Below are 17722 nucleotides of genomic sequence, written 5' to 3'. Positions count from 1 at the left end.
GCGAAGATTGGTAGGATCTTCATAAAGCACCGCTGTTTATCCCGAGGGTCTGAAAATGCGTTGTGCTTCCTTGCATGATGAACAATTAAAAGTTGTGCCAAATTCCTGCTCGCCTTTTAAAAATTTTCTTACCATTACCCTCTGTGATACTATCCAGATCCACATCCTTAGACTTATCCTTTACGCTAATGATCGATGATGAGTAGCCGGGATACCAGATTGTCTACGAAGCATCATCTTCGTAGACGATTGATGACTCAGCACAGCCTTCCATAAAAGGATACAGGCGTGCGAGATCAGTGTACTTGCATGGCTTGCCTACCTTTCTAATATCCTTGTACAACGAGCTCCACGTCCAATATTCCCTCTTCAGCGAGCTGATTCGGAAATGGTAAGTGCGTCGAAACGAGGACAAGATATTATGATCCAGATACTGAACAGAGTTGCACTTAGTCGTCCGGGTGGGAAGTGAGGATGTCCAATTCAAAGAAACTGCCCTATTTCTTCAACAAGGAGACGAAAGAGTCTCGATGGGAGGCTCCGCAAGGGTTGAAAGAACAGGATATCCAAGCTCTACCTGGCGCTCGCGAATACTTGAATGCGACTCAAGCGGATTACCCATCTGCAGGTCAGATCAGAGCAAGTCACCTTCTCGTGAAGCACAGAGCTAGTCGTCGTCCATCGAGCTGGAAAGAAGTGCGCGTTCCTGTGGTTCATTCCAGTGATCTGCCAGGCACTGAAGCTACCCATAGCCCAATATCACACGAACTAAAGAAGAGGCGATCGCCATCCTCGAGAAGTACCAGCGCGAGATCCAAGCTGCTTCGAACAAAGCTGAGAAGTTTGGCGAACTCGCAAGAGAACACTTCGGACTGCTCTTCGCATAGCGCGGATGGCGACCTTGGCCATTTCGGCCGTAACCAGATGCAAAAACCGTTCGAAGATGCAGCCTTCGCGCTGCAAGTGAAAGAAATCAGTGGCATTGTCAGCACGGATAGTGGGGTCCATCTGATCATGAGGACGGCGTGAGGTGGTCATGTAGGAGATTTGAACGGATGCTTGGAAGAAGCAATGTACTACCAGGAATCTCACTAGCCTTGTAACTTAGGTATAATCGGCGGCAGCGCGCAGTCACTGACGATACTTTGTTTGCATATGTGGAGTGCTTGGTTTCATGTCAATTTTGCTTGTTCCTAAGAACGAGAGCCCGCGCATCATACCCCCTCAAGGTCAGTCACATGCGTAAGCGTAGCGTGAGCTTGCAGCTGAAGGTCACGTATCGCAGTTCGAGCCGCGCCGCATCCTTAGAGAGTCGTGTATGACGGAAAGTATTCTGAAAGGCCTCCCAGGGCTGCCCGCCGTCAGAGCTTTGATACCAGCCTTCGTATTTTTTGCTTCGTGTGTCTACCTGGCGTTACGCAGATCCAAATCTTCAGGTAAGCCCATATACAATTTCGGAGAGTCTGTGTAGGAAGTCCTAGAGGAGACTGAGGCAGGCAGTAAACAAAGCGTGAAGGGAAGACGATCGTTTTCCTACTCCGGCTGCCTCGTGGGTGCATGTGTGCACTTGGCTGATGCTTTGTGACGTCCTTCCATGTGCTTTTGATCATAAAATTATTAGGTTCAACCAGCGGTGATGCACCTACCACCCAGAGTCCTACTACGGCAGAGTTTGACACTTCGAATATTCGGGTGACCAAGATTCTCATCCATCCAATCAAGGTGACTAAATAAGACATGGGATCTGCCATTTCGTTGACACTTCCATCGCCAGAGTTGCAAAGGAACCCCAGTGCAACAGGCCAGATACACGTTAGAAGGATTTGAGGTAAACGCCGGCCGTTGGAGGTTTGGATTCACTAACACAAAGTACAGTACGACAGAAGATGGTGCATCATTCATGCTCACAACAATTCTGTGGTAACTGCTCGACAGCTCAGCAAGGTAGGGTCAAGCTTTGCAACTCGCCCTAAGTTCGCGCCTCCTAACGTAACGGCCGCGCGGCGTGCATGTAGATGGTGTTGATTCATCCTCGGATTGTCTCGGGTTCTTCCTTAAAGCCAGAACGTCTGGAAGTTTCATTCCCGGAGAACTCTGGTTGTGAGCCGTTCTCCGTCCCTCTGAACCCTGGGGAAGAAGAGGTCTGCCGTTTACGGAGGCAAGTATACTGTAACTTGCTTGTACAAAACCGGCTGACGACGTCCTTGCTTACTAGGGTGGAAGTCTCCCTCTGGAGAAAGAAAGATATCGACGGTTACATCTGCGAATCTCTAAGTGGTCGATCGCCATCTACTATTCTTTCGGAGTATCTCGGGTGTTCGGTCCACCTCGTAATGAAGGGTCCACGCCCACGGTTGTGTCCGCCCACGAGCAGATTCCCGAAACTGGATGTACCGTCGTATTTCCAGGATGCGTATCCCTTCCTTATCATATCCGAGGAGAGCGTGGCTGCTGTGCAAGGTAAAGCTAGGGAGATGATCGGATCCCAAGGCGTGGGCGAAGAGTGGACTGAGCGTGAGTTAGAGATCGAGAGGTAATTGGAAAGCTTCTTGGTGCCTTGTTGTCACTGACCTACCTTTGGTAAACGTTGACCGATCCTTTGGGTTTATAGGTTTCGACCAAACATAGTTATCAAAGGGGCAGGAGCCCCATTTGTTGAAGATATCATGACCGAAATGACCATTGCATCTGAGAAACAAGTTGTTGACCGTGCAACGTCACTTGCGCGTTTGGTTTCTAAATGTACTCGCTGCATGGTGAGAGGATACGTTTTTCTTTGATGAAACCCGCTTGACACACGTCGCCTCACGTCCCCATCCCCTTGCTGTCGACTGGTGCATGGGTAATTTTCCATTTCCCCAGCTCCCCAATGTGGATACCGTGACAGGTGTTCGTGACAACGCCGTGCCGTTCAAGCCTATGATGAAGTTTCGGAAGGGACTGGATCCAGCGCGAGCTGATGCACCTTGCCTAGGATGCAACGGAATTTTCACTAAGGAAGGTGTAATGAGGGTAGGCGACTGGGTACATGTCAGGCAGACTGGTGTGGTCTAGCTTCGATTCTGTAGATAGTTCGTGTGGCCTTAGGCCAAGCTAGAGGAACAATGCACTATGGATACGAGCCGTTCATTGATATCAGGCATTTTGTGTCTATGCACGACGTCACCGGTCTGTGAGCACGCTTCTACTCGTCATTATGCGCTGGCTAACAATAACACATATGGATGAATGATGGGGTTTCACATCTGCACGTGTGTGGAGAGGGACCTCTGCGGATTTGGGCATCGCAAACCTTTCATATTATAGCGGCGACGCCATCAATGTAGCAGTGCCTTGGTGACAGCTGCGGAGCACAGGAATGTTTAGCAATAGGTGTCAGCTGAGGACGAAGAGCCGCTGGAACTGCTGAGGTTTACTGGCATGCGCTGAGGGGAACGCCAGGGGTAATAGTCAGGAACACAACGTCAGCGGACTCGGATCAGTGCGCATTGCAGTCTTGGCTACTTACTTGTAAGAGAACAAGGGTGATGAACACGATAAGGCAATAGCCACGTGGGAATGGCTTGCCCCTTATGGCATTGTCCCGCAAAGGCAAGAGAACCGGAGTGTCTGCAAGTGCAAGCATCGGAATCTCTCTGCATGTCCTGAGCATGTCCACACCAGGCCACAACCTTCGTCACCACGCACCAGGAACTTCTAATTACTGTTCTCGCCCATTTCGCCGTTAATCACTCTACCTGGGTCATGGCGATCGGGAAATGGAACCCATTTGCCCAACAGGTTCCTGCGACTCAAGACATCCCACTTCCAACCCCCGTACCGATACCCTCCCCGGATGGAAAACAGTTTGGCTTCGAGAATGTGTGTATTGCTTTCCTAGAGGCTCTGTTTGCTGCATCCTGACCACTTTCACAGTTTGGCAATACTTGGTGAGCTGCAACCTTGCACGAACACCCTTCACACGCTGACTATCGTGTCCCCCCTAGTTATGCCAACTCTGTCCTTCAGGCCTTGTACTTCTGCGTACCGTTTCGAGAGCTTCTAATTAACCATCCAGATCCATATGCATCCCTCCACCAACCTCTTTCACCTCAGTGCGCCTCCGCGGGTGCTCCCACGTCAACCAACTCCTCCGTGCCTCCCCGTCGTAAATCGGAGCGAAGACCGACACTGGATACATCCACTCCCAATGGTGCATCGCTTTCACCAGCACCGCCCATTCCCTCATCACCGCGCACTCTCTTTTCCGCCCTCCGTTCGTTATACATACACATCGCTCAGAATCCAGCTGACAAGGGAACGGTTGCGCCACGAGCGTTTATTGAGAAGCTCAGAGAAATTAATGAAGCGTTTAGAAGCACAATGCACCAGGATGCCCACGAATTCCTAAACTACCTCCTAAACAGGATTGTAGAGGAGGTACAAGAGGAGAGAAAAAATCGGTTAGCTTCTGCTGAGGATTGTACGTGGGATTGACCTGTATTCCCGAATGCACTAATGCCGTTTACAGTGTCCTAGATCAGTTAATTCTTCTTCAGACGCCTCACAGAGCATAATAGGTGGTAGCTCAAGTTCAGCATCCCATTTGTCAGGCGGTACATTCGTCCACCAAATATTCGAGGGGAGCTTAACGAGCGAAACGCGATGTCTCACCTGCGAGAACGTAAGCTGACCAATTACATTCCTTGGCATTATTACATGATAGTTCCAGGTATCTTCACGAGACGAGTCCTTTTTAGACTTGTCCATAGATATCGAACAAAACTCCAGCGTCACCGCCTGTTTACGACAATTTAGTGCGAGCGAAATGCTTTGCCAGAGGAATAAGTTCTTCTGTGATGCATGTTGCGGCCTGCAAGAAGCCGAGAAGAGGTTGGTGCCGGCTGTTCCTTATCACTGTGCTTGCTTATGGCACGAGAATGCAGGATGAAGATTAAGCAACTTCCAAACGTCCTTGCACTCCATCTGAAACGATTCAAATACCAGGAGGACGTGCAAAAATACATCAAACTGACGTACCGTGTTGCGTTCCCGTTCGAACTTCGTCTGTTTAATACGATCGATGACGTTTCGAATCCTGATCGGCTGTACAAACTATTTGCCATCGTCGTACATATCGGAAGGTACGTGAATAGTACCTCTCGCTAGTTCAGTCGGCCCATTTGATATCCCTGCTCACGTTTACCCGAACCTAGCGGCCCAAATCATGGACACTATGTTAGCATTATCAAGACTATGGATACCTGGCTGGTGTTCGATGATGACACCGTAGACACCATCAAGGAGAGCGACATTCCCAAGTATTTCGGCGAGTCGAACTCCGGCTCTGCATATGTGCTTTATTACCAAGCTGCAGATCTTGATCTGGTTGCCCTCGGTCTCCGCCCGCCAAGTCTGGAACAAGTGGAACAGGCGGTGGCTCACCCCGAGCCACTGCAACGTAATTTGACAGGACTCCCCTAGTTCTATATCGAAAACTCTTCCCTCTCACCCGCCCGGCCTCCATTATACACCCCGAGAGGCATCTGCACCTTCACTCCCTTCATCACCCCCACCAGTTTCGCCGCTATCGCCGCAAGGACCTCCTGTACCAACCCCTGCACCGGCTCCCAAATCACCCCGAAAAACCCCGTCACAACTCTTGAGAATCAATTTGGGATCCTCGTCATCCACTCCCCATGTGTCAACTATCGGCTCCGCGGCAATGGCGGAGGCTATTTCTCCGAAAAGGAACGGCATATTGCGCCCTGCACGGCCGACGGCGCATTCTAATGCAGCCGAGGCACAGTCCGACTCGCCTGGCGTTTTCCCCACTGTGCCAGTTCCCAAGGAAGACCCTGCTTCGCATGAGTTAGCTACTGGTAACGCCAGTGCAAAAGAGAAGGATGAAAAAAGGATTCCAAGCTGGTTCCGCAAGAGAAGCTTCAGGAGCATAGGAAAATTGCGGCCGAACTCTGAAGCCGACGCAGAACCCCTGTCACCACCACCTGACATATTGCTTGGCACTCTGGCACCACTTACTCCGCCGCCAGTTCCTGCTTTCCCAGCATCACGAAATGTTCGCGGAATTTCAGAACCGTTGACAGCGGATGTTGCATTACGCTCGAATCATGGACGACCATCCGTAGAGTCTGCGGCGCATGTACACAAGGAGACACCTCAACCTTTCCCTGCAGCCCCATATGCTGGTCCTACAACTGCTCATGCATCCCCCCCTTCCGATCGGTACATAAGGAGCTTAGCCCCCTATACCCAGTTCTCCACATGGCTCCAAGACCACGCAGGAATACACAACACCGTTCTCACGGGGAAGCGCAGATATTGTCCGCACACAACGAGGACACTACAGCAGAGATACATACTCGTCCGTGGCGCATAAAGCACCCGCCCGTCCCGCCACCTCTTCCGGCCCGATTGGCGCCGATTCCTCACCATCAAGGTATATGAACGGGTTTACTCATTCGCCACGCACTATGAATTCTTACAGGCGGGCATATTGCGAACGGCGACACTCATGTGTCCCCTCACACTGTGAAGGGAACATCAACCATAAAGTCGAGTACTGCCGAACGATCTCCAATCAATGGACGACCAAAGTCTGCGCACGCCTTCAATGTTCCATTACTACCTAGCGCAGCGGCAAGCACGCCTGAAACAGGCTTTCGAAGGGCTAGGCGTAAGCTTAGTTTGAGCGCGCCGATGCTTGGCTTTGGGAAGAAAGACAAGCAGAAAGAGAGGGAGCGTGAGAGGTGACCAGCAAAGGTCATACGATTCTCCCAATGGTCATGTGTTGATGTCGCCCTCTGCCCGCGACGCAAGAGGGCTTTCCCCGTGAACGAGGCGCACATCGCTACCATTTTCGATATATGTCATGAGTAGATCACAAGGGAATAATCTCCTTAATTTTTTTTTTTTCCCGTCCACGTCTCATCTTTCATTTTCCTTTACTACACACTAGTCCTTGCACAGGGGAGTCTTCACTTCCGTTTCCTCTGCCCTCACTATGCTGCTGGTCCCAAGATGTAAGGCATGCATTGTTTTGTTCTACGTATACCTGTCAAGACTAGATGTAGTACTGTAGTAGCTCGACAATTGTTGTAAGTTATTGACATTCTTCCTATTTTTTGCCTCTACCATTTCAGATCGGATACATTCATTCAAAGATCAGCAAAGGCAGTGAGTGCAGTGAAAGCAAAGTGAACATAGAACTCTTGATGCGTACAAATGTTACAGTGGGTTGCGTTAGAAAGACAGAACTACAATATGGGTATCCAAGGAATAAGGTCATTGATCTGGGTCAACTTGAAGAAAATAGTCCATGCACTACAATTCAAGCATCCGCTGATCGGCCAGCGGGAGTGGGCGCCTCTGGCCATCCGCAGCTAATGAACCACGATATATCAGATAGACCATTCTAGAAGTGAGATGGAAAACTTACTTTGCGATGGAGCGTACGCAAGGTCGACGACATGAATATAGGCGTCATCCGGCTTCACGTAGAAAATCCGGCCAATGCTCTCAGTCCCACGCTATAGCTTTCACGCCTCTTCTGAGATCATCATATAGGTCTGGGCACAGATCGAACTTTGCTAGGACCTGAGACCGATGCTCGTACGCCTCTCGTAAGACACCCTGCAGGAGCTCGTGTCTCTTCAAGCTGTACTCATCGATAAAATGCGGATCCACGATATGGCTGTATATAGAATTGACGCCCGGAGTGTCGGTACGATCCTCAGGCGGGGTGCCATATAGAAGTGTACGGTGGGAGCCGGGACAGACGAACAATCGGCATGTACTGTGCCACGTGTATTCTTCGGAGAAAAGCGACTGGGCGTCGTCGTTGAAGGTATCCTGTACGGAGTAGTATGGTCTTTGCGGTTGACCTGGTCCAAGGAGCCAGAAAGGCATAGGTACCGGTTTAAGTGTGATGCACCTCAGTCGACATCCCGATTTTCGATAGAAGATATTGATGGGCGGAGCGACGACAGGGTCCGAGGGTGACTTGCCACCCAGCAGGTCATAATCATGCGGGTCACTGATTTGAATATCTTCCGCGTCGTCTGCGCGGAACGAGACCAGTGAGGTGGATGTGTGACTAGGAGTTTCGCTGTCGCCGGCAGCCGGTATGGCAAACATAGCCACAGTGAGGAGACCTGAAGGTTGAGCAGGTGGTCTTCTTGGATCCCTCGTTTCGGTAGGTGTCATATCTGTTATTGCCCGAACTACAAGGATCTCTCCTTGATGAGGTAAAATGCGAATGTTACATATCCGATAAATCTATGGGGACCCTGAGTACACATGATCCATTCATTAGGAGATACTCACAAGATCCGAGTTCATTTCCTCGCGTGCACAGACCATTGTGGTAACAAGACCCATCCCCGTCAACTGCTTGAAGACGATGGTCTCTAAATCCTTGACCACTGCCAAGGTAGGGACGTCATCGATAATAGCAAGGTCAACTATACTAAACTCTGACGAACTCCGCAAAACAGACAAGAGACGAAAGGGGGGAGGTTGGGACCCTGCGAATTCAAAGAATTCGCGAGAACCAGGGTCGAGGTGTGGATCTGCTAAAGTATCGAGAGCATCCAGAGGGATCTGCACGCAAGAGCACACATATTGGAAGGGAACAGGTGGATCGATCTTCAGTCTGGGGTTGTTCCTTACGTCGTGATATATGGAAGGATCCACGTTGCGGCTGCTATCGTCAGTGATTAGCAATATACCCCCATATGTGAGAGGGGAAGTGGAACTCACCTTTCGTCGGAAATGCGACCAACTTTTTTGCGGCGTACATATGCAATAACGATGCTCGGATTACCGTCTACACTCATGTATTTGGCCCTGAGATTGTATGCTTTCTGCTTGACTGGAGTCTCAGCTAGCAGGGACTATACCTCCGACACGGTGATCAAGAGCCAAAACACATAGTGAATAGAGGTTTTTTGCCCAGTTAGACACGGATGCCACCATATACTTTCCTCCAGGGAGCACGACCATCGACTGGATTAACCGGTGTGCCATAAACGATTTGCGAAAAAGAGTAGAAGGTCGTGACGACACCCAGTTCATGTCAAGAGTGACGGCTCTAATGACGAGCCGTTCTGCTTCAAATGAGGTTAGGAATCGAGGGGAGTGACGTGACGAGGGCGGAAGCTGTGGTGCATTTGGACCAATCCTCCTGAGGAACCGTTTCCATATGATACCTTGATGTGTTAAATTGTAGTACAACTTGCTCACCTGGGAGCAGTCAATTCCACTGTGTGGGTGAGGTTAACCAATGAGCTCTTACACTTCGCAAAGACATGATGTCTTCTACATCCAGGTAACTAAAAACCGTCGATTAGGATGTCATCCGATAGGGCATTTAATGATGGCGGTCCCTTCAAATTGACGCGTGACTCCCAAGAATCCTGCGTATGGGCGACACCAAGGTTGGGCAGGGATTGCTCGGTGCACAGAGACCAGAAACGAAACGCCATTCAAGCAGGGAAAAAAATATGCGGTTGGGTGAGTCCCATGATCATCACCGTTTTACAGGCCTCGGAACCTTGTTTGCACAAGATACGCAGCGGGTGTTTCCTTGTTTTCTTTTGCGGGGTCGGGCAGTGTTTTTCATGGCAACAGACTACCAAAAAAACAAGGGCACACTAGTCGCGCGGGCTTCGACACTCCTCCGAAGTACAAAACTTTCTATAAACGGCCGCCGCGATTTGAAATGCATAACAGTGAACACGGCAGCATCCAAAGGCCTAGTGAATTGGTGCAGGTCTGCGAGCTGCTGAACAGTATCGGTATCGTACACTGGGAAATTAAACGTCAGATATACATATATTCTTTTTTATGGTCACTCTACTACACGTCGTCTAACACACCACTCAGTTGCCAACCTTGATCAGTAGTTTCCCTACCGTCTTTCCGCCAATCAAATCCATATGAGCTTCACGAGCACCCTCAGCTGTGAATGGATATTCCTTGTGAATCAAAGGCTTCAACGTGTTGTTTAACAGGAGGGCTAAATAGCGCATCCCCGTAATACAATGATTCGCTTGGTGTATAGGCGTAGTTGCTCATCCTATGCAAGACGACTCGCTGAAGGAATATCGAAATATATCGAGGGCACGAAAACGTACCTTGGCCGCACTATTCTAACATTTTTCTCGGATAGCTTCAGAGGAGCGAAGGGTGGTACTGGTCCCGAGGCCCCTCCCATAGAGACTAGCGTTCCTTTCCTCCTGATCATGCGGAAATCGGCCTCGAAGCTGCACCGCCAACACGTCATCAGTCAAGCGACTCTTATAACACACAGGCGGACGCACGTATCTTTGCCCACGCCGTCGAATATTGCATGTACACCTTCGTCATTCGTGATATCTAACACTCTGGCAACAGTATCCTCTTCCTTATAAGTGATAACATGGTCTGCGCCGTTGCTCTTGGCAAGTTCAGCTTTCTCCTTTGTCGACTGTCGTTCCGATGACCATCGCCCCCCGATATTTGGCAAATTGACACATGAGCAAGCCCAATCCACCCGCAATAGTGTGGATTAAAATGATGTCACCCTTCTGGACATTGTATGACTCCTCCATGAAAGAGATGGCAGTCAAACCCTGAATCAGGGATGCGGCTGCAGTACGAGCCGTTATACTTTCAGGCACAGGGTACGCTGTCTTCCAGGCCACCGAAATATATTCCGCATGGGAGCTCAGACTGTCCTAACGATGGGTTTTGGAGGCCGGGTGAATCAACTATGTGAGGACGCTTACCACGGCAACTCGGGAGCCATGCTTGTACTCTCGCTTCTGGTAGTCAGGGTCGTTGAGGACGGCAGGGTCTGTCGGGAGGCGAACGATGGTCCCAGAAACCTCAACGCCTATAACGAAAGGGAACTTATCCGGAGGATAAATTCCCCGGCTAATATCGTCAGTACCGTAGATTACAACGAGAACAGAGTACATTACCGATAGGCAGTATCGATAAAGTTGATACCGAAGTAGTCAACCTATCATCGATCACGTTTGTCAATAACGCAACCATGCCGAAGAGGTTCGAGTCGTATTGGTTTCATACTTTGATAACCAGATGCTCAGGGTTCAATGGTAGGGAACGGTATCTCGGTTTTCTCGAGAACCTCAGGACCACCAGTCTCAGTGATGGTTATGGCTTGGATCGTAGAAGGGTATGCCATATCGCAGCTTTTCGGCGGAGGCTAATACAGTAGCGGGAACGTTTCTTGCGGCAACCGGACAACCTGCGCGGAGTGGCGACTTTCTGCTCTCTGTTAGCACTCATTCGGTTCCAGCACGCGCTTGGTAATAACGGTACATGCAGAGTCTCTTTCGGATTGAATCGACCCCTCTCAGAAGGGTGTGGAACACTGCATGGACATGCAGGTGAGTCTTTCTTTCCTTTGGACTCTCCATGGACTACACCGACAGTCACTGCGGAAACGAGATATTGTCTGGTACTGGACATGGTGTGGGCAGATGACTAAACCGTAGATAGGTAACCATTACTATGACCTCACTATGGATGAACTTGCCGAAGCCCGAGACAAACTGGAACTGTTGGAAGAACAAGAATGCCAAACACCTTTGCAACATCCACGATCGACCAACTCCTCAAGCACACTACACACACCCCTATCAGCCGTCCTCCTGTTATAGCTCTTTATCAGGTAATCTATCCGGCCCGGCCTATGCCCACCAGTACACCAAGCAGGCGTTGGCTAGTGTCACGTCGTTGGAGAGACGTAATTATGAAGTCACCGGGTCTCTGGACCACTATCGCAATAGATCATGGTCTACCTCTCTGGTGTTAGCACACGTAAAGAGAAGTCGTGAATGTCCACTCAACGTCCGAATACGGTACTGGCTTTTTCGGAATCACTTTCCAAAGTTTTCGGGACTCCTTGGTCTTATGGTCTCTTATGGATACCGCTGGCGTAGCTTCCTTGTCAAGAACAACTCGCAGGATATGGATGGTGGAGTCATCAAAAGCATTTGGAACGTATCGTTTTCCTCTCTGAAAGTGCCCAACTACTCGAGTATTTTGATCTTAAGGAAAGCATAAGACTCGATAACTTCTCCGCTGCTGCTAGTCTCAAATCTCTTAGGTTACGGCGTTCTCCGTTAGGAGCACCACTCTTACCTATCTATAACGTCGCTAAGAATGCTGACAGTGCTTTCGATCTTTGGGTCGAAGTTGTGGGGTTCTACTTCCGGACGGTATCCACTTGCCACCTTCTCGAGTCCCTTGCGGTTGTGCTCGATGATCCCCGGTCATTTTTGGCGGCTATCGTGACCCCAAGGCATACTTATTTCAGCTACTCGTTGTGTCTGGAACTCGGAATTGGCTGGTTGGTGACATCCGCAAATGTTCAGTATTCTGCCTTTAATATCCTCAGAATGGTTATACGAACATCGAGGACGCTGTTGTCGTCTATGTGGCGTTTCACGGTGTAGGTCATATAGAAATGAACGTGTCCGAATTCGATGCTTTTTGCTGGGAGGAGCGGGAGACAACCCTTTATCCACTCCGACCGCTGGATGCACCTTGAATATCTGTCCTTTGAAGGGTTCAGCTACTCAACTGTCAGTGATCTCGCGGAATGGCTTCACGATCGAAAACTTGCGGACTGGCATGTCAAGCGGCCTGTGGTTGATATCACTGTACGACACGCTATAATGAGTATTGCCATGCCGGAATTGAAGGACGTCCCGCTGACGTTCAATCTGACTGTGCGCCTATCTAACTCGGTACGTGTTCCATTCGTGCACGTCGAGCGCTAAACCCATTTTCCTGCCCCTCGTGCTTTTCAGGACGTCTATGGAAATCCTCCTATCCTGAGTATGCTTGAATGGGTAATAAGCACTGAACTCGCATGTGCAAGTACCGAAACAGATTAGTGGGGGACACAACCAGCAGAGGTCCTGCTCTGCCAGCTCTAGTACGTACCTTTGCTTCAACCCTCGCTCATTTTTGACAGTGCATGTCCTAGAGTCTGGAGAAGGATTTCGTATTTACCTGCTACCCCCCAATTCTATACGATAAGTAATGTGTGCATGCAAAATATATGAGCTTGGGAGTCGCAAGCCAAAAAACCAGCCTATGGCACAGACACGACCTTCTAATTTTAGTGATCACAAACTCGCCAGGAAGAACTCTAATTACCAGCAATATTAATATGACTTTTCCATGAAAGAGACGGCGGTCAAACCTTGAATCGCGGAAGGAACTACAAGGCGAGCAGGTAAATTTTCAGGCAGGAGGTACAACGGTCTTCTAAGACACTCAGTGTCCTGGTGATGGGTTTGAGGAATTTGGCCTAAACCTATCATGCGCGGATGCTTACCATGGCAACTCGAGAAGCTCGCTTGCTGTCTGTTCTCTGTTCTCAGCGGTTTAGCATCCCTACTAGTAGGCAGGGCGCGTATGTCGTTGATTATGGATAGACAGGGACGACTTGAAAATTTCCAAGCGTCCCATTGTCTTCCTTCCTTTAACAGTAGGTTCATCTGCGCAGACCCCCACTCACCCGAGTTCAAAGGAGTGTAACTCTGGCAGCAGACTCATTCGTGATACCCGATCGCATTCTCAATGCGTTAAGCACAACCGACCCTCCCATCGAAACTGAGTTATACATAACTAGGAGCGAGACTATCGATACAGGCAGGAATAAACACGGCCTTTATTCATACAGAGAGCCACTTCCGATAGAGGTTGTCCGCAAGAAGCACAGCGTCCGTCGTCACATAAATTAACGAAAGATTATACGCAGCCTCTCGTGCGACGGAGACATCCTACAAGCGCACAGCTCAGAAGTTCAGTAAGGAGAGCTAGACGTCGATCATTGACTTACATTGTCACTCCGGCTTTCAACCAACTGCAGTGCCTTCTCGTAATGCGTGACTGCGAGCGAGTGAAGACCTGGATGGAACCTGTGTAAGTGGATGACGGAAGAAGAGGAGACTGGATACCAAGCTGGTGGAACGCTCTCCCGAAATTGAACTCAATTTCTGGGAGAACGTGATCCCCATCTTGCCTTCGGATCCTGCGGTAGTGAGAGAGAAATGCCATGCCCTAAATATGTTTTCAAGAGAGGGTAGCACGAGGAGCCAAACCACTCACTTGCACGATTAGGTGGTGTCGGTTATCTGACTGGCGTTGCATCGCCCGCCCAATCGAGGAGATGGCCAAACACAAGCAGATCATAGGGTCCTCAGGACAATAGTCGTATGCATGCAGAAGGTAAACTAACCCATAACGACATTAGATGAAAGAGTAGAAATCATTAGGGAACTCACATATTGCACTCTGGTAACTTTTCGCTGCAAGACACAACTGTCCATAGATGGCGACTGGCATCGGGTTGTTCTTCGTCGGTAGCCGTGGTTGCCTTTTGTCTCCCGATGCATCAGCATCACCAGCATCATCAGCCTCCTCATCCAAAACATCCCCGCCTTTTGTCCCATCATCGTCTTCCCCTGCTTTTGTCGAGGATAAATTGTAGCGTCGACTAGAGCTATTCCACTTCAGGAGTTCCGGCGTCCGGACAGCGGCGTCACTGAGACGCAACTCCCTAAACAGATGTTTCTGGAGCGTAGAGCTTATGAAAGAATCCGTAGCACGCAGTCCGTTCGAGAGCGACGAAATCAATATTCGGAATGGTTCATTATTGAATTGATGTGAGTTGATCAACTTTCGGCACTGTTCGACAGCAACGGCATAATTTCCCACAGAAATTGCGCAGGCTTAGAGAGGAGTTTGATTAGTTCGTAATGTGGAATTGTGAAAGATCACATACTGATGATGGCAAGCCGGATGGTGACCTGCGTCTCTTTGCTGCGGTAGGCGTTCGACAAAAGAATATGTCGTAGCACCTCTTCAGCCGATTCGTGGCCCCCTCGTTTGGTCAGCGTGAACGCATACTGCACGGGAAGCGTAAGTCTCGGACTATACGACAGTTCTGATCTCCTACCTGCATAAATACGCGGAGCCAATTTTCGAAGGAAACGCCCCGGAATGAATCAACCTTTTCTGTGTTTAGGGTGTCATCTCTTCCCTTCCGGATGTGTTTATCACGTTCTTGGGAAATCAACACTGTAAGATCACGGATGAACGGCACGGGTGAAGAACACACCATTCAACTCCAATCTCGAGGCCATCCGATCTTCGTCAGCGCCATCGGTTCTTCGCTGATGTCGGCGCTTGGGAAACATGCCCCGGAAATCGAAGTTCTACACGGCCATCGAGCGTCCGCAAGTGCATGTCAGTTCATCCCCACCCACCTTGGTCGTGAGGAACAGATTCCTTGTTTCTCTGAACATCTCAATAAGCTTCTCAGCCTCAAGTATCCATTCTCTCTCAGCTTGATCATCCGGATGATCACCGAGTATCATCGGCCAAAGCTCTTCGATCCGCTTGTATCCCGTGACGACTTCCTTCTCACGTTCTTCTTCGAGCGATTTGAGTTCCGCCAGACTCAGTCGACCTTGCTTATTGACAGCTTTACCCTTTTGCCTCGTTTGGAACTTTTCGTCGAACAGAGATGCGGTCGGCTGCGGAGTGGTTCTGTCGGTGTTGATATCTTCAGGCTGGGCTGGACGTCGTTTTCTGGAATCGATAACTAAAATTTCCCGTCAGAGGCAGCGGAATAAGATTCGTGATCGAATGGTACCTTGATACACGAGCTCGAGCGCTTTGCGGGGCTCGTCCATGATCTCGTAAAGTTCGGCTAGTTTCATCTTGGCGTCATTATTGGACGGATCTGCTTCGATGACTGTTGTAGGTGACATCAGAAACAGGTATGAGGAGAGTGGGCGCGAAAACCTTGTTGGTACACTTCTGAAGCTTCGCGCAAGTCGCCTTGCATCCTTCGACAAGTGGCAACCTGAAGCAGGACATATAAACTGCTTGTCTACAGGAAGTGAGCGTAGCCATCTCATATATGCGCTGGTGGGAAACATACAGCTGATTCGGCCCCAAGGGTTTCATAGATTGGTCGTGCCTCACTGTACATTTCCCGCTCAAAATAGGCGTCTGCAATTTCCACAAAAAGGGCACCATAGTCTAACATGTCTTGTGAGAGCACTATGGTGGCGTGCATCTATCTCAAACTCGTACATTACCCGTCGCTACCGTCACAAGAAACGAACAACGAACCTTTCCTTCTTCAAAATCGCCCATCTTGATGCGCGACACGGCAAGCCGGTGTCGGGCGTTGACGTCAAGCGGATAATATCCCGGTTGGACGTCGCCATGGCGTTGGACGGTGAGGCCACCTTCCTCTGGAGGCGGGTCATACTCCCGATCATCCTCGCATACATCCCAAAATTTTTGTGTAGCGCGTCCCTGGAGCCACCTCCAACCCCGTCGAACTGTCTGGATGGCGCGGTCGTACTGGTTCATGGTATTGTGCAAATCGGCGAGGACAAGGATTTCCATCAATCCGAATTCCATGGGTGGAGCAGCCGCTCTAGAGAGGGATGGATCGAGGGCATGCCCAAGTGGATACAAACCTTGGTAATATTCCAATGCGCCTTCGTAGAGTGATGCACACAGTACAAAATCGGAGAGTTCTATCAGGATGGGACGAAGTTCTGTGAGAACGGTGGTATCGTGAGGGAAATGCTTGAGAATGGTGAGGAGGGAGTGGCGAGCCTGCATGTGCACTGATAAGGAAGAGCGGGCGGAAAGGGCGTGAGGAAAGAGGTACATACGATTCGAAGGTCGTTCGTCTCCTTTGCAAGTGTGGCTCGATCCCAGAGAGCATCCGCGTTTGTAGGATCTAGACTGTACAGTTTACTATAACAATACAACGCCTGTTGATTGTATCCCAAGTCTCTGCACGTAAAGCATTAGGAGAGAAATCGATGACCCGGATCTGTCCGCATTACCTGGATTGCCTCGCCAAGGCGTTCCCACTCCTCCGCATCATGTCTGAGATGAGCTGCTACAATCCTCAGCTGGAGCGCTTTCTGAGGTTCGTTTTTATCTTCATAGCATTGTGCGAGGACCTGTCCAAGCTGATATGGCACGCGGCTCGATGCGAATGACTTCTTGCATCATGCGCATGGCTTCCTGGAGGTCATTGTCTACGTATGCCTGGTTACCTTGACCAATCAGCGCGCGCACTTGGTGGGACAAAGCGGGTCCGGTTCTCCGCTGACGCTACGATGAATACAGCGAATATGATAATCGTCGAGTCAGCCGGGCGAGAAGTGACAGTTTGGTTTACGATACCTTTCTCTTCTTCCTCTTCCCAATCCCAGATGCTTCACGCAGTTCGTCTCGGAATGCATCCTCGTCCGGAACACGGAAATCCCATTCGCGTTGGAGCACGGCTACTGAAGATACATCGTCTGCCGTTCGAATATCTTTTACTAGACGCCTGTACGACTAGATGGTCGGAAGTTAAGATTCTTAATACGAGGCTACAAAACATACTCGAAGTCGTTTTCGAGGGCAGCTTCTGCGGGTGCGGGAATGCCATCTCCATAGATGTCCTCTTCTTCAGTGTCGACATCGTCTAACAGGCCGCTCGTCTCTGATTCGTCGTCTGCACTCGTCAAGTGGTACCTCTGCACAGTAAAGAGCACTCACATAAGTCCTCGTCCTCCGACATCGTTCAGGCAGCGATTCAAGAAGCTGTCAATTTTTGTTAGCCACGTCCGCTTATGTAAGGTGATATCATACAGGGGCTATTTACTATGGCGGT

At 49.8% G+C, this 17722-nt stretch overlaps 7 protein-coding genes across 7 annotated transcripts; 4 read left to right on the top strand and 3 right to left on the bottom strand.

Annotated features, from left to right (window-relative positions):
* Positions 1-301: 301 nt before the first annotated feature.
* F5J12DRAFT_920352 (uncharacterized protein) lies at positions 302-1029 on the top strand (the record flags this gene model as incomplete). Its single annotated transcript, XM_051749262.1, has 4 exons — positions 302-391; positions 454-696; positions 753-799; positions 840-1029. Exons 1-4 carry the CDS (start codon positions 389-391, stop codon positions 1027-1029), a joined length of 483 nt encoding a protein of 160 aa, XP_051601804.1. The 5' UTR covers positions 302-388.
* Positions 1030-1206: 177 nt separating this feature from the next.
* Positions 1207-3499, top strand: F5J12DRAFT_819172 (uncharacterized protein). The gene is made up of 9 exons (XM_051745225.1): positions 1207-1436; positions 1622-1722; positions 1775-1828; positions 1876-1944; positions 2016-2158; positions 2216-2533; positions 2612-2756; positions 2863-3150; positions 3218-3499. Exons 1-8 carry the CDS (start codon positions 1319-1321, stop codon positions 3052-3054), a joined length of 1140 nt encoding a protein of 379 aa, XP_051601803.1. The 5' UTR covers positions 1207-1318; the 3' UTR covers positions 3055-3150; positions 3218-3499.
* A 245-nt stretch (positions 3500-3744) lies between these two features.
* Positions 3745-6753, top strand: F5J12DRAFT_890936 (uncharacterized protein; the record flags this gene model as incomplete). The annotated part of the gene is made up of 10 exons (XM_051747434.1): positions 3745-3861; positions 3916-3929; positions 3987-4462; positions 4524-4663; positions 4712-4872; positions 4926-5123; positions 5196-5403; positions 5453-6225; positions 6285-6439; positions 6488-6753. The coding sequence occupies 10 exons, from the start codon at positions 3745-3747 to the stop codon at positions 6751-6753; spliced, it is 2508 nt and encodes an 835-aa protein (XP_051601802.1).
* Positions 6754-7127: 374 nt separating this feature from the next.
* On the bottom strand, positions 7128-9628 carry F5J12DRAFT_819167 (uncharacterized protein). Its single transcript, XM_051745224.1, has 8 exons — positions 9341-9628; positions 9296-9318; positions 8901-9243; positions 8761-8872; positions 8326-8704; positions 7543-8277; positions 7439-7517; positions 7128-7382 (listed from the first exon to the last, which is right to left on the bottom strand). The coding sequence occupies exons 1-8, from the start codon at positions 9483-9485 to the stop codon at positions 7324-7326; spliced, it is 1875 nt and encodes a 624-aa protein (XP_051601801.1). The 5' UTR covers positions 9486-9628; the 3' UTR covers positions 7128-7323.
* A 9-nt stretch (positions 9629-9637) lies between these two features.
* Positions 9638-11479, bottom strand: F5J12DRAFT_819149 (uncharacterized protein). The gene is given in 7 exon segments (XM_051745223.1): positions 9638-9992; positions 10012-10078; positions 10137-10265; positions 10323-10438; positions 10470-10718; positions 10770-10917; positions 11112-11479. 7 exon segments carry the CDS (start codon positions 11189-11191, stop codon positions 9882-9884), a joined length of 900 nt encoding a protein of 299 aa, XP_051601800.1. The 5' UTR covers positions 11192-11479; the 3' UTR covers positions 9638-9881.
* On the top strand, positions 11322-12286 carry F5J12DRAFT_542085 (uncharacterized protein). Its single transcript, XM_051739975.1, has one exon. It carries the CDS (start codon positions 11521-11523, stop codon positions 12073-12075), a length of 555 nt encoding a protein of 184 aa, XP_051601799.1. The 5' UTR covers positions 11322-11520; the 3' UTR covers positions 12076-12286.
* Positions 12287-13566: 1280 nt separating this feature from the next.
* On the bottom strand, positions 13567-17655 carry F5J12DRAFT_819133 (uncharacterized protein). The gene is given in 20 exon segments (XM_051745222.1): positions 13567-13805; positions 13865-13932; positions 13983-14085; positions 14134-14258; positions 14310-14756; positions 14810-14933; positions 14984-15090; positions 15146-15242; positions 15294-15631; positions 15683-15784; positions 15835-15922; positions 15974-16111; positions 16168-16665; positions 16725-16848; positions 16902-16910; positions 16930-16999; positions 17022-17175; positions 17248-17395; positions 17452-17563; positions 17608-17655. The coding sequence occupies 20 exon segments, from the start codon at positions 17627-17629 to the stop codon at positions 13698-13700; spliced, it is 2982 nt and encodes a 993-aa protein (XP_051601798.1). The 5' UTR covers positions 17630-17655; the 3' UTR covers positions 13567-13697.
* Between the last annotated feature and the right edge of the window lie 67 nt (positions 17656-17722).

Source organism: Pisolithus orientalis (assembly GCF_024613125.1).
Source record: "Pisolithus orientalis strain OTSU chromosome Unknown F5J12scaffold_8, whole genome shotgun sequence".
Classification (NCBI taxonomy): Eukaryota; Fungi; Basidiomycota; class Agaricomycetes; order Boletales; family Pisolithaceae; genus Pisolithus; species Pisolithus orientalis.
This window is presented reverse-complemented; position numbering and strand designations above follow the sequence as displayed.

What these genes read in the sequence shown, in the direction of transcription:
- F5J12DRAFT_819172 (XM_051745225.1), top strand. Translation starts at nt 1,319, where the DNA reads ATGACGGAAAGTATTCTGAAAGGCCTCCCAGGGCTGCCCGCCGTCAGA. An exon ending in ACGCAGATCCAAATCTTCAG is followed by an intron (nt 1,437 to 1,621) that starts GTAAGCCCATAT and finishes TAAAATTATTAG; the next exon opens with GTTCAACCAGCGGTGATGCA. An exon ending in ACACGTTAGAAGGATTTGAG is followed by an intron (nt 1,829 to 1,875) that starts GTAAACGCCGGC and finishes CACAAAGTACAG; the next exon opens with TACGACAGAAGATGGTGCAT.
- F5J12DRAFT_819167 (XM_051745224.1), bottom strand. Translation starts at nt 9,485, where the DNA reads ATGGCGTTTCGTTTCTGGTCTCTGTGCACCGAGCAATCCCTGCCCAAC. An exon ending in GGTCGCATTTCCGACGAAAG is followed by an intron (nt 8,705 to 8,760) that starts GTGAGTTCCACT and finishes CACTGACGATAG; the next exon opens with CAGCCGCAACGTGGATCCTT. An exon ending in TGCGTACGCTCCATCGCAAA is followed by an intron (nt 7,383 to 7,438) that starts GTAAGTTTTCCA and finishes GTGGTTCATTAG; the next exon opens with CTGCGGATGGCCAGAGGCGC.
- F5J12DRAFT_819149 (XM_051745223.1), bottom strand. Translation starts at nt 11,191, where the DNA reads ATGGCATACCCTTCTACGATCCAAGCCATAACCATCACTGAGACTGGT. An exon ending in CTCGAGAAAACCGAGATACC is followed by an intron (nt 10,918 to 11,111) that starts GTTCCCTACCAT and finishes TGACGATATTAG; the next exon opens with CCGGGGAATTTATCCTCCGG. An exon ending in GACGGCGTGGGCAAAGATAC is followed by an intron (nt 10,266 to 10,322) that starts GTGCGTCCGCCT and finishes TTGGCGGTGCAG; the next exon opens with CTTCGAGGCCGATTTCCGCA.
- F5J12DRAFT_542085 (XM_051739975.1), top strand. Translation starts at nt 11,521, where the DNA reads ATGACCTCACTATGGATGAACTTGCCGAAGCCCGAGACAAACTGGAAC.
- F5J12DRAFT_819133 (XM_051745222.1), bottom strand. Translation starts at nt 17,629, where the DNA reads ATGTCGGAGGACGAGGACTTAT. An exon ending in GGAAGAGGAAGAAGAGAAAG is followed by an intron (nt 17,176 to 17,247) that starts GTATCGTAAACC and finishes TATTCATCGTAG; the next exon opens with CGTCAGCGGAGAACCGGACC. An exon ending in GAGAGCGTTCCACCAGCTTG is followed by an intron (nt 13,933 to 13,982) that starts GTATCCAGTCTC and finishes GGTTCCATCCAG; the next exon opens with GTCTTCACTCGCTCGCAGTC.